This window comes from Gamsiella multidivaricata (genome assembly GCF_025024155.1).
Source record: "Gamsiella multidivaricata strain RSA 2152 chromosome Unknown BC939scaffold_27, whole genome shotgun sequence".
Lineage (NCBI taxonomy): Eukaryota > Fungi > Mortierellomycota > Mortierellomycetes > Mortierellales > Mortierellaceae > Gamsiella > Gamsiella multidivaricata.
Window position 1 is genome coordinate 1 of NW_026251735.1, and position 16,191 is coordinate 16,191.

The 16,191-nt window shown below is 49.0% G+C and overlaps 6 protein-coding genes across 6 annotated transcripts; 3 read left to right on the top strand and 3 right to left on the bottom strand.

Moving 5' to 3' along the window:
* Positions 1-329: 329 nt before the first annotated feature.
* On the bottom strand, positions 330-1,664 carry BC939DRAFT_449154 (uncharacterized protein). Its single transcript, XM_051555336.1, has one exon. It carries the CDS (start codon positions 1,215-1,217, stop codon positions 366-368), a length of 852 nt encoding a protein of 283 aa, XP_051412881.1. The 5' UTR covers positions 1,218-1,664; the 3' UTR covers positions 330-365.
* On the top strand, positions 1,635-2,532 carry BC939DRAFT_449155 (uncharacterized protein). Its single transcript, XM_051555337.1, has 2 exons — positions 1,635-1,853; positions 1,884-2,532. Exons 1-2 carry the CDS (start codon positions 1,804-1,806, stop codon positions 2,299-2,301), a joined length of 468 nt encoding a protein of 155 aa, XP_051412882.1. The 5' UTR covers positions 1,635-1,803; the 3' UTR covers positions 2,302-2,532.
* A 2,464-nt stretch (positions 2,533-4,996) lies between these two features.
* Positions 4,997-6,524, bottom strand: BC939DRAFT_449159 (uncharacterized protein). Its single transcript, XM_051555338.1, has one exon. It carries the CDS (start codon positions 6,477-6,479, stop codon positions 5,073-5,075), a length of 1,407 nt encoding a protein of 468 aa, XP_051412883.1. The 5' UTR covers positions 6,480-6,524; the 3' UTR covers positions 4,997-5,072.
* A 3,031-nt stretch (positions 6,525-9,555) lies between these two features.
* BC939DRAFT_449162 (plasma-membrane choline transporter-domain-containing protein) lies at positions 9,556-12,432 on the bottom strand. Its single transcript, XM_051555339.1, has 8 exons — positions 11,685-12,432; positions 11,561-11,582; positions 11,293-11,444; positions 11,036-11,212; positions 10,637-10,941; positions 10,129-10,524; positions 9,984-10,027; positions 9,556-9,884 (listed from the first exon to the last, which is right to left on the bottom strand). Exons 1-8 carry the CDS (start codon positions 12,224-12,226, stop codon positions 9,870-9,872), a joined length of 1,653 nt encoding a protein of 550 aa, XP_051412884.1. The 5' UTR covers positions 12,227-12,432; the 3' UTR covers positions 9,556-9,869.
* A 143-nt stretch (positions 12,433-12,575) lies between these two features.
* BC939DRAFT_449163 (bola-like protein-domain-containing protein) lies at positions 12,576-13,454 on the top strand. Its single transcript, XM_051555340.1, has 3 exons — positions 12,576-12,871; positions 12,974-13,080; positions 13,189-13,454. The coding sequence occupies exons 1-3, from the start codon at positions 12,707-12,709 to the stop codon at positions 13,343-13,345; spliced, it is 429 nt and encodes a 142-aa protein (XP_051412885.1). The 5' UTR covers positions 12,576-12,706; the 3' UTR covers positions 13,346-13,454.
* A 1,275-nt stretch (positions 13,455-14,729) lies between these two features.
* On the top strand, positions 14,730-15,867 carry BC939DRAFT_515383 (uncharacterized protein; the record flags this gene model as incomplete). Its single annotated transcript, XM_051561143.1, has 1 exon — positions 14,730-15,867. The coding sequence occupies exon 1, from the start codon at positions 14,887-14,889 to the stop codon at positions 15,865-15,867; it is 981 nt and encodes a 326-aa protein (XP_051412886.1). The 5' UTR covers positions 14,730-14,886.
* Positions 15,868-16,191: the final 324 nt, after the last annotated feature.

Sequence of the window (16,191 nt, forward strand, 5' to 3'; positions counted from 1 at the left end):
AGGCTTCGGCAGGCGATCGCGAGGCAGAATATCTGTTGTGGAGGGCCATGTTGGACCAGGGCGTGTACGTGAACCTGGGCGAGGCTTTTGCGGAGAGGAAGATCGGCTTCTTCAGATTGACGTTCTCGGTGCCCTCGGAGATGTTGAAGTTGGGGCTGGAGAGAATGATCAGGGCCTGCCAGGCTACCCTTGCAGCGTAATACGGGAGCCTTTGTATGTGGTATATAAAGAGTTTTTATGTACAAGGATCGCCATAGGCGATAGTAATTAGCTGTGGACTATTTAGGACTATAGGACTAGAAAAGATGATAAAATCACAAACTCGATTGAGGATTGTTGCTCGGGTCGGGCGTTTGCACAGTGGCCTAAATCTCGGCGCCGTGGGGGTTCCGCTTGGACGCGGACGCGGACAAAGATGTAATAGTTGGTCTCTCTGGCTGGGACTCGCTCTTGGAGTTGTCGTGGTCAGCCTCACTATCGACATTACCGTGCGAAGGACGAGCGATAACCTGTGGCGCTGACACCCCTCTTGAGATCCTTACTGCTCCTGATCCTGACCCTGCTGCTACTGCTGCACTGTCCTGGTTCTCAGGGGTTCTGGGGCGACTAGCGAGACTTGAGGAAAATAGAGATGTCGTGGATGTCGAGGGAATTCCCACCCCTTGTTCCCACTGCTGCTGATTATACGCGCGATCGTATTCTGAAGTTGTCTCACTGTCCTCCGGATAGTCTTGTTGCTCATAATACATCTCTCCAGTATTGGGGTCGTAATACACAAAGACCGGCAGTGTATAAGGATCCTGACCCTGACGGTGACCCAACTCCGTCTGTTGCTGTTGCTGTTCCTGCTGGTTGAAAAATTGCTGATGGTACCGACGGAAGGCTTCTTGGCCTTCAGTGCTACCACTGTTACTCGGCGTATAGCGTCCGTATCCTGCTGCCATCGCTGCTGCAAAAGGCTCCGTTGGCGGGATATAGCCGGCATGCTCCCCACTACCACCAAACCCATTCTGCTGCCCGGGCGCCTGCCCGTGTCGCTCGGCCATAGCGTAGGGCGCTGCATATCCAACCCTGCCATCAACCATCGCCTGCTCATCATTCTGCGATTCCACAGATTCATGTCCACTCTCGCTATTCGCAGGAAACATGCCACTGCTGGCGACCAGGGGCGTGGGCGGAAGGTCCTTTCGGGGATGCTGTGTCCAGTTCTCGTGCATGGCCAATCCCGCAAGGGATGAGTTAAAGAATAAATCGTTGGTCCGGCGGAGACGTAGGAGACGACGGCGGGATCGATGGCGTTTTATGAGAAAGAGGCCGATCACGGCGGCGAGGAGTAGGAAGAAAGAGGTGAGAACTATACCGACGACGGCGCCGGTCGGGAGCTGTGAGGAATAAGAGGAGGTTTCAGTGGGGGTTTCAGAGGGGGGAGCGATCGTGATGGAAGGGACGGAGCCTGCGGAAGGGGAGGAGGTGATAGGGAGCGTGGAGTAGGTTGGGTTTGTGGGAGGTAAAGTGGGATCTCGAGTAGTCGTTATGGGTGTACGCGTCCTTGTGCGGGTGCGTGTTGGTTTTGCAGTAGTTGTGCTTGGTGGAGGTGATGGTGAATGAGAGTTGTTTGTCGTAGTTGTAGTTGTTTTCACAGTTGTTTTCGTAGTTGTTTTCGTAGTTGTTTTCGTAGTTGCAGTTGGAGGCGGCCAGGGAGATACTTTAGTCGTCGTTGTTATAATCGTTACTGCTGTAGTCGTCGCTGTTGTAGCCGTCGTTGTTGTAGTTGCTGTAGCGGGCGGACTGGCTGTTGTAGTCATGGTCGTAACTGGTGTCGGCTCAGCTGTAGTGGCTCTCGTCGGCTCCGCGGTCGCTGTAATGACTGTCGTCGGCTCCACGGTCGCTGTAATGACTGTCGTCGGCTCCACGGTCGCTGTAATGGCTGTCGTCGGCACCACGGTCGCTGTAGTTGATTCTGTAGTTGATTCTATAGTTGTAAAAGATGTAGTTGTGGTCGGCAGCTCAGTTATGGTGGTAGCTGTAGCTGTCTCCATCGTCGTAGTGGTTGTTGCAGAAGAAGTAGTTGAAGTGGGTCCCCGAGTGGTAGTGGGTTCCCGAGCGGTAGTGGGCTCCCGAGTGGTAGTTGGATCACGAGAGGTAGTACTAATGGCAGCGGTAGTGGGAGATATTGATGGGTCTCGAGTGGTAGTGGTAGTAGAAATAGTAGTGGTATATATTGGTGGCCTCAGAGTAGTAGCCGTTGTTCTTGTAGTCGTGACCTCTTGGCTTCCGAAGATGGTCGTTACTTTTGACTGATTCTTGGAAGCGGCTGTAGTCGCACTCGTGGTCGTTGTCAAAGTGGCAGTTATAGTTGCGGTGGTTGTATCTGGATCGTCAATGGTGGGCACTTTGGATGTGAGCGACGAGGACATGGTTCGATCGGACGCCCTTCTCCTTTGATTTCGTGGTGTTGGTAGTCGTGTTACTCCTGTAATGCAAAGCAGCGACAACGGTTCAGAGTGATTGGGGAAGTGAAGAGGAAAGGAGGAGAGAAAGAGAGACAAGAACACTTCGGTGGGCGGTGGTTGTCCTTTTTAGTGTTGTCCTAGTTTACTGTCTCTCCTGTCCAAATGCGACCTTTCGCTGCCGGAGCTTCCAAAAAGAAAAGAAGACCAGCTAGTGAGCTTTCTTGCCCAATCAGCCACTCAGCCAGCTAGTCATTCAGTCATCCAGTTGGTTGTTCCTGGGCTGTTTTTATCTCTGCGAATCAGATCGCCGTCGACGCTTTCCCGCCCTGCTGGGGAAAGCAAGTCGCGGCAGCGATCGAATCGTGTTTGATTTACTTCACATCACCACCACCCCTACTACAGTTGTCTCACATGTATTTTCGGCATAGCGCGTGCCTCTTTCCTTTCCTCTTTCTGGCCCCAACCAACCCACTGTCACCAGTTCTCCTGAAGAAGAAAGGCCCCATGTTTTAATTTTAGTTTCCTGGATGGCGGTGCAGGGGATGACATGCCATGATGTCTCTCAGAGTTATAATGCTTATTTTGAGGGTGGCCAAAACTGCGAACTATACATATTAGAGTTGAACGTGTGGATGCTCCGTGTCCCGCAGTGAGCATGCGCTAAATAGACATTTGCATTCAACCCCTAAAATTTCAGCGTAATCGCTTAACCACGCTTACGACTGTTTGAGAAAAAGAACACTTGCATCAATCCGTCAGGAGGCTAGTGCTCCTAGCTTAGCGCGCCGATTACTCGAGATCGTCCTTCGCTAGAACTAAATAAAACCAATTTATATTTCATTATATGGAAAGACAATTCTGTCGCAAGTAGCAACGTTCTAATCAAATCAGAAACATGATCCTTTAATGATTTCTAACAACGGCCAATATCTCGCTGTGCAACTGCCTCATGATGTTCGTCTGCACCTGCAGCACTTCCTGCAGTCCCCCGAACCCAGCGCGCCAACTATCCAAACTCACCAACTGTCCTGCCTTGACAGCCGCAACATCCTGGACGAGCCTCTCGATACCGAATGCAAGAGCGTCCATATTCGAGGACATAAACTTGATCTGCATGATTAAGTGATCCACTTGTCCCTGTAGAATCTGCAACCATCCGACTTGCTCGTCCGATGCTCTCATGATCGTATTCAGTGGTCGGACAATGTTGATCAAATCAGCCTGATTCGGGGGATATACTGCGCTTGGTATGTTTCTTGGGGTTGCGTTGGACGTGCTGCCACTCGAAGAATCATTACTAGACATCTCTGGAATTGACGTTGGACGGGGCATGCTGGGAGCCGCCGTGGAGGCGAGGCATGGGGCATAAGCTGATTCGGCTGTCGGTGTGTGTTGAGGTGAGGTGATTAACTCAATTACGAATGATGAAAACATGCAAGCAGTGTCAAATGCTGCGGCGAGCGTGCTGGTAATAGAGATTTCACTAGACTTTGGTGCAGCGGCGGTGGTGTAGTTTTGCATGCTTGGGGCCGACGTGAAGCTCGATAGTCTTGCTTGTTTTGTTGCAGTAATGGTAGTCGTTGGCGGCGCATTAGCCACTATGATTGGATCTGCGCTGGCTTTGATTTCTGAGGGAGTCCTAAGCAGACCGATTGAGGCCGTAGCGAGCATGCTTGTGGGATTGCTAGTAGGCGCGGCGGTTGGGCGGGAGATGTCGACTGGCGTGAAGAAGGACGAGCTGACAGCGACGACCGTGTTAGTCATGCTTGTGACAACGGAGGGTGCAGCAGGCACTCCTGCAGTGACAGTTGCAATGGATGTGGTAGAAAAAGCCGTGTTAGCTTGAGCTGCGGTCATGGCGGATATGGTTGAAGGCGCCGAGGTCTGACTGTTTCTATCCACCTGCTCGATGATATCCCGCATTCTTTGCTCATGGTGCTGGATCTGTATTGCATTCTAGTTGCACGACCTTGCCACAGCTTCCAATATACGTGCTATGTCCGCAAAGATGCTGCTATCAGCGCCGGATGGGGCCGCTGCACTGATTGTGGCGGGAACATTGCAAGGCGTATTGTCAGTGGGCATTACAGTCAACGTCCTATTAGTGGAGCCAGAACCGGACGACCCGGTTATGACCTCTGGTTCCGCGGCTAATGACCTTGATCGTTTGATAACACGATTCGGAGCCTCTATGATCTGGACTTCTTGCTCATCCGCACCCTGGGGCTCCGCTTGTTTGCCATTATTCCGACGCTTGAGACGTGGATCCTGTGGCGGGCCACTGGTTTGTGGATCATGGCTTGTCGACGTTGACACTGAGATTATACTTGTCTTGCGGCCGTTCATAGTGCCAATGAGGGATGAGAGTTGAGCGATGAGCAATGAGAGAAGATGAGTGATGCCATTCCAATCAGCTTCAGGGTTGGTGTTTCGACAGCCAACTGGACCTGAAGCCACTGTCATGTCGCACGGCCATGGGCACGTACGCGAGAAGTACGCGACAGGGTCCAAGCGTGTAGCACAGCATGATATTCAATTTGACTACCGCACTCTCAATTCTCAATTATATTTATTGTTTTTTTCGCTATACAAGATTGCAACTCAGTGCTGATTGCTTTCTCAATGATAGTCAGGATATGGGCGTTTCGCAATGGCCAATGTCTCGTTGTGCTGTTGCCTCATGATGTTCGTCAGCACCTGAATCGCCTCCTGCACACCCCTGAACCCAGTATGACTATTATCTAATGTAGCCAATTGTCCCGCCTTGATGCCCGCAACATCCTGTGTGAGCCTCTCAACATTCGACAAGAGCGCGCTCATGTTGGAAGCCATCCGAGTGTTCTGCAGCAGCAACTGACCGACCTGACTTTGAAGGTTTTGAATCTGTTGTTCCTGTTGCTCCATTCGTCTTGCATTATCCTGCATCACTGCTTGGCATAATCGCGTATCGCTTAAATTTAGAGTTGCATCACCACTGTGGATGGTGGACGTTGTGTTGGGCACGTTAATCGGGACCCGGTTAGAGATATTTTCTGCGGAAGCGGTGTTGGATACGTTGGTGATGGAATTTGTATTGGATGTGCCCGCTGGGGTGGCGGTAAACGTGCTTGCTAGTACTGTCCTCAACATCGGAGCGGCAGAGGTTAGGTTGGATGCACTGGCTGTACAGGCTATTTTGAAGAAGGTGGCGGCAGAGATTGGATTGGATGTAGTAACTGCAGAGGCCGGATTGGAAGATGCGGTCGTAGAGGTTGAGCTGGTTGTGCTTCTGATAGATTCTGTCTCGTCATCAGAACAGTTCTCTGAGCCCATGTCCATTCTGGATCCCTCGTAAGTGTGGCCAGGTTCTTTGCCTGTTAACGTCCTTTGCCACTTGGAGGCCGGTTCCTGTGCTTTATCCTGTGCAGGATGTCTGTTAGGGTCTATCGAAGCTGGGCGCGATCTTCCAGTACTGTGCGCTTCATGGATAATCGAAAGAAAGTGATCCATACGAGTTTGCGGCTCCCCCATCTCTGAAGCCGAGCCGGCTACCTTGGCTTTCCCCGCATATTCCTGCAACTGCCTTTCGACCATAGCCTTCAAGGTACGACCGGTAATCCCAATAAACTCCACGTCCTGTTTCTGAACCGACATGGATTCGAGTTGCCTCGCGATGTGTTCCCACTTCTCGGGTGCGCCTCTCTCGTTTGGCAATGGGACGTCAGACGCGACCATTGATAGTGCTGTCTCGATTATCTCCGCCAGACGACTGTCCTTATAAAACCCACGATACCGTAACGGTCTCTTCATTGCCTTTGGGTCCTGTGGAGCGCGATCCCCATGTTGCTCTGCCTGAGATCCGTTTCCCTCTGATGTATTGGCTGAATGTTCGCTCATGGCGTTGGATGAGGTGAATGGATCAACTGTGGTGCTGACCCGAGCCGACCTATCAGGAGTCAGCCCGAATTTCAGGTACAAGGGTACAAGGCAGCAATTGGGTTTGCGGCGACTGGAGAAAAACGGTGGCCCAAGCGGAAGCGGCACCATGCCGTTGTCCCTGAAAGAAGGGGGACCAACTGGGGAGTGCTATTATGGGGCTAAAGAGCATCCTTAGTTCGCGTACGGATATAGCCTTACTGCGCTACCATTAAGGTAACTGACTAGTCCTGTGATAGATTCATTCGGCTGTTCGTTAGGCTGATGCATATAGTCATCATACACGCTAAAATTTACAGCCCACGTACTGAAGGGTGCACATTCATACCGTCAACTTTTTTTTTACCTCCTTGCATGCAGCATCTCCCCGCAATGGGTTGGGCAGCTGACCTTTTTCGTGCAACCTAATACCAAGGGTCTTTTACAACTGTAAAGGCAAACTCTTTCGGGCTGGTGTGGTTCTGTTGGAAGATGGCACACAACTACTTGTATACAATCATAGTCTACATTCGCCCAGGAAAGGGACAGGGGGTACATGCAGTTCGAGGCTGGGATATGCGCAATGCTCTTTGGTTTCGTTGCTCGCGAACAGGAATATGTCCCGGCACATTGTTTCTTCTTAAAAAAAACCAGAGACATCCTCCTACTGTGGTAGTTCCTCCTGCAGTTCATGCAAAAGTCAAAGCGGGCCAACTCTCTGTTTGCTCCTATTTATTTTACGTGCCACACTTCGCCAAGTTGATGCATGGCTATAAGACTAGGGCTGCACGCACACGCGTTGCAGATGTACGTACATGAATGGGAGATGTAGCAAGGCGAAGAATGAAAACTATTATACCGTCCAGAATGCATCATGCTGCACATCGACATGTTCACACTGTTGATTTTTTTTTTGTTCTGGTGAGAAACTCTTTGTTGGTTTAATGTATTAAAAGTACAAGGTATGGAGAGAAGAAAAGGCCGCGACTATGGCTATTGAAACAACTCGTAAATGCGAGTTCTGCTGTATGAAGTAATTGAGAATCAGTCTATCGTAATGTTTATCTATAGTACAAGTAAAAAGCAAATTGCGAAATAAAGGTACAACTGTACAAAAGGTGTAGTTTGAAAGGTATTTTCTATGGTGGTACGTGTTTCTGTTAGATTCAGGAACACTTCCTCGCGCGAGAAAACGGATCACGGGCGCATGCGAGGGAAGAAGCCCTTTAAGGCTCCTGGAGAAGACTGGGTGTCAGCGAAATCCGGATGGTGCTCGAACAGCGCGTCTGCAACAGCTCGTCGAACTGGCGCATCTTCTCTGTCATCTGAGGTTGTGTCTCCTTCCTGCTCAGGATAGGGCGAAGGCTCAATGGTCGCAGGTCCCGACTCACAGAGCGGAGCGAGTTCTCGGTCATGGCAGCAACCGATTTGCGACGCTCGCGCATCATCTCCAAACGCATAGAGTTCACCGCAGTGGGTTCCATCGAGTGCCGATACTGGGCCTCAGAGATAGGACCCAATGTGAGGGAGTTGGATCCCGAGGAGCTGTTGTTGGTATTATTGTTGTTGAAGATGCGAATCAAGGAGAAGCGGCGACCCTTCTTGTTGGCAGGGGTGATGGCCATGGTTGTGGGAGGGCAATGGGTCATGATTGTTGGTTGTTTGTATGTGAATACTTGTGAGGGAACAGCGGGTGACAAGGACGATGGGGTTTGGTTTCTTTTGAGCTGAAGATGAAGAAAAAAAGAAGGGGAAATTCGATAAGGTCCGAGGGATTTTATATGCTGCAAGGCGAAGAGCAGGAGAAAAGATAGAATGGCCAGGAATGGAAGTGTAACTGTGAGCCTGAATGATGAATACAAAGAGAATAAAATACGGTGTTGTTGTACAGACGGTACAAACGGGGGCTAGGCTAGTGCTCTCGCTGTTATTTTTTGCAGCTGTTTACGCCTTCACACTAGGAGGGGAGGAGAAAAAAGTGTGCTAGGGAGGTTTACGTGAGAGTGGGCGATGACGAGTTGGCTAAAAAAAAAAAGGGTGTATTAGTCTAGTTCTCTGGCACGTAGACTAGGGATTTCTTTTATGTCGTTCAAGGGTAGGAATAACGTCGCGTTGACGGCAGGCATGTAGATGACCTGTACATGCGATGGACTGGGGACAGACCGGTTCATTTAAAACATACCTACCCTCCCAAGAATGGTCGCGTCATGTCCATATCCATGTTCCCCCATCATTCGACGCGGTGGAGCAAATTTTTTTCTTCCTTCTCCGTGTCTTTTGCTGATAATTCCATTCCTTTACCTCATTCTAATGTCTGCCAACGGACTCATTAGGTCATCCCTTTTTGCCTTTTACTGCTCCTCTGCCTCTTTGGTCAAGATGGAGATCCAGCGATGATGTTATGGATGATTATTCATTACTTTCCTGCTCAGCTGCTGGACTTTCTCTTTTTTTTTTTTTACTGCGCTGGAGTCTTCTTAAGCTATCACGCGTCCCCCTTTCCCTTTCTGGAGCGGTGCTCTGATTGGACGGAGTAAATAATAAGGGCGAAGCATTTCCTTGGCGTAATTGGCCAAGAATGACTTCCCTAACGTCTGGTTCGGTCGTCTAGGCAAAGGCGAGGCTTCGATCCAGAATCAACACGACGTTCTTTGAGAAAAATAAAAGATAATAATAATATCTCAGATCAAAGAATATGTTGTCCGCCCCAAGGCATATTGCATTAGTAGATTCTCCAGAAATAGCCTACTATCCGATGCTGTTACAATGGTTCCCCCCCCTCTCTCTTCCTCACTTGTGCAACAGTCAGAGAATAATAATGAATAAAATGAAAGAAACATTTGCCCTGGTTGACCCAAGGAAAGAATTTTTTTTGTGATCCCAACTGTCCACATATCTGGAGGCGACTGAAACGAGGGGGAGTCTATTCTTTTTTCTTTTTTTTTTTGAAGAGTGGGATCTGATGGAAAACAGGGCACCAATCAGCACGCGAATTGTGCATTCGTCCCGCTCCCTCAGATGCTTGTATGCATGCACAGAACCTGGGCAACGGGAAGATTGAGTGAGCGGTACAGGTCTGTGTGTAGCACAAATGAAAAAGGCATTTCCGGAGGCATGGGCCTCTCCACAACTCTATTTTGATATAAACAACGAAATGCAATGCAGTGGATGGGAAGGGGCGCGGAGATGAATCTACAATCCACTATCTCGATTGTTGGCCCAGGCAGTATACTCCGAGGAGCCATCGTTTCTCGTGCTGGAGAAATATAGCGAATAAATGCAGATAGAATGTCCGTCCTACTCCAAGCCTTGCACATCATATCCAAGCAAGAGGCTCTTAAGCAACTCTCATATTTTTGAAACGGCTGCCCAATGCATGCTTCTCTCTTTACATAGCTCCTCCTCGACATGATAGCGAAGTAAGGGTTTATTGCTCGGGTTTAAAGGTTTGAGAGTTCGATGATTTGAGATATATTTACAAGTTCATAATAAAGCTGGCGACGTTACGCGTCAAATACAGCCTTAGTAATTAACTCCCTAGAAGTAGATCAAAATCAAACGCGACGCGACGCGATATTAGTCAGTAGGAGGAAAAAGACCTGCTGTATGCTGAGCATAGTTTGTATCTTTCTGTACCTGAACAACTGCTGGCCAAGTCATACGGATTCGCTCGAATAATTCTAGGCGCAATCGAAATGTTTGGAAAATGGAGGTCAGTCAGAGATGGGATCCAACGCGTTATTGCCCTAAAGTGCCAAAAATAACAAGAAAATACACTCACCAGGCTTTGTCCTCGCCAGTGCAGCTGGGTCCTCTGCAAGGCACACGAACGTCGTAGCCACACCGCTGTCGATCACTGACCCTACCGTAAACAGCATCTGCAAGCCCATCACGAATGCCATGGTGACAATGACATAGGTGAACTCGTTGTTGGCGTTGAAGGGTGGCTTCTCGAACCGAAGGTAGAGATAACTTGCCAGGGCAGAAAGCATGCCAGACATGATGGCGCCCATGGCCCAGACGTTTCCGATCAAGTTGTCGTTGATGATCTGAACAATGCCTCGGTCCTTCAGAATATTCCATGTATCTCTTGCAGCTGGAATGTAAGACTTGCCATAAATCGCGACCTGACAGAATGCGTACTTGTTCACGTAGTCCACGATTCCTTGCAAGCATCCTATTATCCAATAACGCAACCGAGATGAACAATCGCGAAACTCATTCTATCACTTTATCCCATTACCGCCCTATCATCTTTTTTTATGGAGATAGCAAAGACGAGAACTTACCGAGGATACAGTCGATGATACATGCGAGGAACGCCATGATGCCGTCGCTTCCGTCGCCTCGCAGCATCTGGGCAAGCGCCCTCAGGGTCTGGATGGCTGCAATGATCAATGAACCAAAGCAGATACTTCCAATCGAGGTTGTGCAGGCGCGTTTGAAACTCTCTAACGTCGGTGATTTGCTCATACCCTGCGGCGACCCCATCAGGAAATAATAGCAAGCAAATACTCCCGAGATCGTTACATGGACAATGTTCTTGATGACTTGAGATGTCCAGTAGAACGAGAAGAAACAGAACACAATCAACCTGCACCAAACATCCAAAGACAATTTTTTTAGGTTAGGAGACGGATCGCGTTCTATGGGATTAGATAAGTGTATGAATATGTAAGCAGGCTTACGCTTTCAGCTTCCCTGGGGTGGTTCTCGTGTTTGTGTCGTAGTACATCTCATAGCAGCCTGCGATTGTCGTGATAAAGTAGACTGAATATGCTGACTGAACAATGAGGCCAAGGAATGCCATCGCGAACGTAGCTGGATACGCCTTTGAGATGGAGGTGACAGCCCTTAGCATTTCACTATAAATGCAGTTGGCTGTCAGTACGGAAATCTAAGCCCATCAACCTTATTTTTTTGAAGCACTGTGAAGAACACGTACGTTGCGAAAGGTATACGGCTCTGCCAGAAAAACCACATTGACGCGTACAAGAGCCCAAAGATCAGGCCAAAGATTGCAGGCATCCATTGGCGTCGCACAAAGTAATAGACCGCGACTGCAAGGTATACAATGATACTCAACGCGAAGGTGACCTATGTAGCAAAAGGAGAACGAGGTTTCCGGCGTCAGCACCATGTTCAACTCCGCATGGACATGAACGAACTACATGTGAAACCAGGTGAAATGCGGTCATGATGACTGGTCTGACCTTTATCACCTGACGAGGGAAACTGGTATAATTGTGCGAAGTGAATAAGACAAGGAGCGTCAGTAGGTAAAGAATCACCGAGTGGGATGCTACAGCCCATCGTTACCGTCGGATGATGACTTACGCCTGTGTTAATATAAAATATAGAACTGCGACGACAGCACCCGTGAGAATAGAAATCAACATCGTGATTAGTCCTGATCTGGAGAAGAAGCCGAAAGTCCGTCCTGACTGGGATGTTCCTCCACCCGGCTGCTGATAATAGCCATTATTTCCATATTGGCGATCCTGAACGACCTGATGGATCGCGTAATATGATAGGACGACGAATGCGGCGAGCTGGGCGATGAACAGGAGAAATGCCCAGCAGTCATTGTAGCGTGGACGAGGGTTGAACTTTGTAGGCAAGCCCGATTCTGGATTGACAGAGCCATAGGGTGCGGACTCATAACTGGGCGGCGCAACGCCAGTCAGTGGTTGACCCTGCGTGGGTCCTGTTGGCGGTGCGAAATACTGCTCCTGGGCACTCTGGTTCTGACCCCATTGCCGGTGTTGTGCATCCGGGTCGTACATGGGCTGCTGCTGGGGATTATAGGCGTACTGAGGCTGATGGATAGGTGGAGGTGGGCCGTAGGGCTGTGGTTGTTGTGGAGCATAATGGGCCATTGTGTGTTACACGAAGGAGCGTGTGTGCTTTTTCTTTTTCCTCAAAGAGTGCTTGTGCTATGCTTTGGAAGTGGAAAGAGACACGACTGTTGCAAGCGAAGAGTAGACCAAACTAGAAAGCTAGGGTCTGCAGTGGTGGGTGAGCAAGGGAGAACAGAGGACCAAAGGGGAGTAAAGGGGAGTAAAGGGGAGTAAAGGGGAGTGAAGGGGAGTAAAGAGGTAAAGAGCGGTACCCAGCAAGTGTGAAGGAGACTCACGAGAAATGTCTTTTGGCGGGACACGATGGAATGTGAGTCTCGCATATACAGATCCCTCACACTCTGTAATTGCGCATCCCTCTTTTAATTGAATGCAAGTTCAATTCCCAGTTTCAGAGCTCGGATCCGACCTTTTTTGCAACAGAGAGACGCATCGCAGTTGGCATCCACATCACTTTCCTGAACACCTTGCATCCGCAACCCACCCTGACCGGCAGCTTCAATGATCGCACTGTCTGCCCTTGCTGCTCATTCGAAACGAGTCCCTACCGTCACACGCACCCTCGCCTCCTCTCTCGCTGCTGTTTCTTCCTCGAGATCATTCCACCATTCCACTATGGCTTCACAGCAGGAAGAGGGTCCCGTCACCGCCAGCATCCGCACCACTGTACGCGCTAATACGCCGATGTTCTTCCAACTAATAAGATATGAATACAACTCATAACTGAGTGCTGATTTTCTGTGATCAATTGCTACATGGGATATATAGCTCACAGAGTTCCTGAACCCCAGCTCGTTGGAGATCATCAATGACAGCTCCAAGCACGCTCACCATTCTGCTATGCGTGGCGTGACCAGCAAGGAGACCCATTTCAGGTACAGAATGCCTCCAGGAGTGACTGATTGCTATTCGCCATTTCCACTCGATAAGCCCGTATTCCTTACCTGACGTGTCCTTATTTTCTGCTAAACTCGTTAAAACAGAGTCAATGTTGTCTCCGAGGCCTTTGCTGGCAAGACCACGATGCAGCGTCACCGCATGGTCTATGGAGCCCTGAACAAGGACTTTGAAGCAGGCCTTCATGCCCTGTCCCTGAACACCAAGACACCCGCCGAGATTGCCAAAACAACTGAGGCATAGTTGTGTGAGCAGTTGCAACACCCATAGACCCACACTTTCTCTCGTTTGAATAAATAAACCTGACAACAACGTGGCGGGTTATCATGATCAGTTGGAATGACACAGCAAGATGGATATAGAAAGCATGCCTTTAGTATGTTCTTTTTTCTTTTGCGGATGGAAGAAAATGCAGGGACAATGGATATGGATGCATCCCAGCACGGTTCGTTCAGAGACACTGCAGCCGTACTTCATGCGGTATGGACATGCAAATGACCTCCAATGCATTGACGCGAGCGCCCTAGAGAACTGCTCTGCATAGCAGACGTCCTCCCATTGGCTGGTGAAAACGCGTACACGAAAGAAAGAGAACTATCTTTTTCACATCGCATCGACTAATTTGTAAGAAGCACCGTCATGTAAGAGCTCCTACTGTCGTTTTTTGTGTATGATCCGCCGTGCGTCGATTCATGTAATCCTCGCCCGATTGACGGTTCATTCATAACAGACCCATAAACATGAAAACAACAAAAATACTCCTTTCTCCACAACCTCAAAAAGTACATAAACTGCAGATGGCTGCGAGAGTGTGTCAATGTACATATTTGGATGTTATAGTCTGCCTTTGCCATGTCCTGTTATATCTGCAGGTGTACATTTCCACACACCGTAGCATGACATGACAAAGCCTTTGGGCGAGAGACGGTGCTGCACACCGCCTTTGTATAAAATACCCTGATGTGATACTGCACTTTTCCTCACTGTCTCTTATCTCTTTCATCCCTCCCTCCAACGATTCTTCTTCCAGTGGCACAAGCGCCGATAATAAACAACCCCAAGCCGACTTCCTTTGGCTTGGCTTGTACCCGTCGTTCTCGTCGAGTACAATCAACTCCATATATAAACACGCCGCCCAAGGATTGACGCCTCTTGGTCCGTCCTATTTCAAAAAAGGTACGCTAACACCAGTGAAGAACAACAACACCCGTCGCAAGCAGTGGTTCTTCATTTCAGAAGAAGATTGAGTGAAGTGCAACTTTGATCCTTTGTCGTCGCTCCAGGAGCTGATAGAAGCACCCGTATGTGTGTGCTATTGACTCCTTTCTGGACCAATGTACCTGTCAATACCTCAATGCCCAACTTGGCCATAGGAACAGGCTACAGATTTGCATTGTGAAGCACTGGCTTTTCATTCTTCTTCAGTGTTTGCATGCATGTGTAGCGTGAATTGACTCGAGTTTCGTTGTATGAAACTGCTCGTCCGATCGATATCGGTTTTCTTGTGTTGCTGCTTGCTTATGTATCTCCACGTTTTCGGGATTCATGTATGGCTTCATGCACTTTGACAGCGTTCGAGAGTGCAAATGATTATTAATAACTTGCCGCCAATTCCTCTCCACCGCACCTTTACCCCTCTGGTGTCATACAACCCAGGATAGCAATTTCCAAGTCTTTGTCGTTTTCCCCAGTCTCCTATCTCCTGAAGGAAAAAACAGGCGAATCTCAGCAGGTTATTTGATTCCCTACAAGAGTAGTAATCTGCAACGGATACCGCTCTAAATATGCCTGGCTCTTTCCCGCTCACACTCTATACCATGTCCAGTAGTCGCTCGCATCATCTGCAGCAGCAGCCTCAACAGCAAACAAGCCGTCAGCCAGCTGCCAGCATGTATTCGTATGATACGGTGTTCTCTGGAGCTTCGTTGTCTTCTCCGGTATTTCCGATCTCGTCCAGTTCTCCTTCCGCCTTAAATTCCAGCCTTCTTCAAATACAGCATCACCTCGAGTCGCAGGAGCGAAGCCATCTTTACGAAACGGCCCCTGACGTGCATGAGGAGAGGCAAAACTCCAGCGAATGCCCCCGCACTCCGTTGTTCCATCATCCCACGCAACCTTACTACGGCAATCATCCTCTAAATCGTATTTCTTTCCAGCAACACTTCTTTCCGGAGCCATACCATTCTCCTTTCGCCAATAATTATCTTCAGCAACAAAGCAAGCTGAAGCTGGCGTCGGATCAGCAAGAACAACAGCAGCCATTGCCTCTTCAGTATCACCGTTCCATTCAGCTCACACAAGAGAAGAGCGTTGTTCTGTCGCACCCAAAGCTCACGCGCCCTTGGAAGACATATACAGAAGCCCCAATCATTGTCGACTCTTGCACAAATAAGGCAGGGACAGCATCAGGTCTTGTTCGCGATCCAGCGCTGCCTACACACGACCTATCGCCACTGGACCTTTCGGAAGAAATGTCGATTAAAGAGAAGTCAAGCTTCTATGAAGCGCTCCTGGATCAGATCGCTGCACAGCGTGTTAAAACCAACGCCTTAGATGCCGGTGTACAAATGTTATTGGAGAATATTGCTGTACTCAATATGGTATTGGACGGAAAGCAGAGCTCGGTGGATACAGCCTTACAGGATACCCAGCGGGCTGTAAGAGGTTGGCAGTACACATGGGAGGACTATTCGCGATGTGAAACAATCCAGATGCTACAGGAAAACCCCACTACCCTGGCTCCGCTCATTCAAAACATAAGATAGAATGACAAGAAACAACTGTAAGTATCGGCACTTGGCATTGTCGTTGGATATTCTATTTATCTATTATGAACATATAATAATCCTCTTCTGATGTGCATCCCCTAGATCCGACGCGATTGTAGCGAGCTGTACACTCCGAGAAACTTATCGATTGCAGCAACGAATTTCTGCTCAGCACGGTCAAGTTGTCGGGTTTGATCTCTTGAAAAAGCTCCCCTTATCTATCTCCATACTCATCATGATGCATTTGCCCTTTGGGGACCTCGCAAGCTGCAGAACGGTAAGGGAACAGTTTTTTTTAATTGTACATTTACTTGAATTCAG

What these genes read in the sequence shown, in the direction of transcription:
- BC939DRAFT_449155 (XM_051555337.1), top strand. Translation starts at nt 1,804, where the DNA reads ATGGTCGTAACTGGTGTCGGCTCAGCTGTAGTGGCTCTCGTCGGCTCC. An exon ending in GTGGCTCTCGTCGGCTCCGC is followed by an intron (nt 1,854 to 1,883) that starts GGTCGCTGTAAT and finishes CGTCGGCTCCAC; the next exon opens with GGTCGCTGTAATGACTGTCG.
- BC939DRAFT_449162 (XM_051555339.1), bottom strand. Translation starts at nt 12,226, where the DNA reads ATGGCCCATTATGCTCCACAACAACCACAGCCCTACGGCCCACCTCCA. An exon ending in AGCCGTATACCTTTCGCAAC is followed by an intron (nt 11,213 to 11,292) that starts GTACGTGTTCTT and finishes CTGCATTTATAG; the next exon opens with TGAAATGCTAAGGGCTGTCA. An exon ending in ACTGGCGAGGACAAAGCCTG is followed by an intron (nt 10,028 to 10,128) that starts GTGAGTGTATTT and finishes GATTGCGCCTAG; the next exon opens with AATTATTCGAGCGAATCCGT.
- BC939DRAFT_449163 (XM_051555340.1), top strand. Translation starts at nt 12,707, where the DNA reads ATGATCGCACTGTCTGCCCTTGCTGCTCATTCGAAACGAGTCCCTACC. An exon ending in CCGCCAGCATCCGCACCACT is followed by an intron (nt 12,872 to 12,973) that starts GTACGCGCTAAT and finishes TGGGATATATAG; the next exon opens with CTCACAGAGTTCCTGAACCC. An exon ending in AGCAAGGAGACCCATTTCAG is followed by an intron (nt 13,081 to 13,188) that starts GTACAGAATGCC and finishes TCGTTAAAACAG; the next exon opens with AGTCAATGTTGTCTCCGAGG.
- BC939DRAFT_449159 (XM_051555338.1), bottom strand. Translation starts at nt 6,479, where the DNA reads ATGGTGCCGCTTCCGCTTGGGCCACCGTTTTTCTCCAGTCGCCGCAAA.
- BC939DRAFT_449154 (XM_051555336.1), bottom strand. Translation starts at nt 1,217, where the DNA reads ATGCACGAGAACTGGACACAGCATCCCCGAAAGGACCTTCCGCCCACG.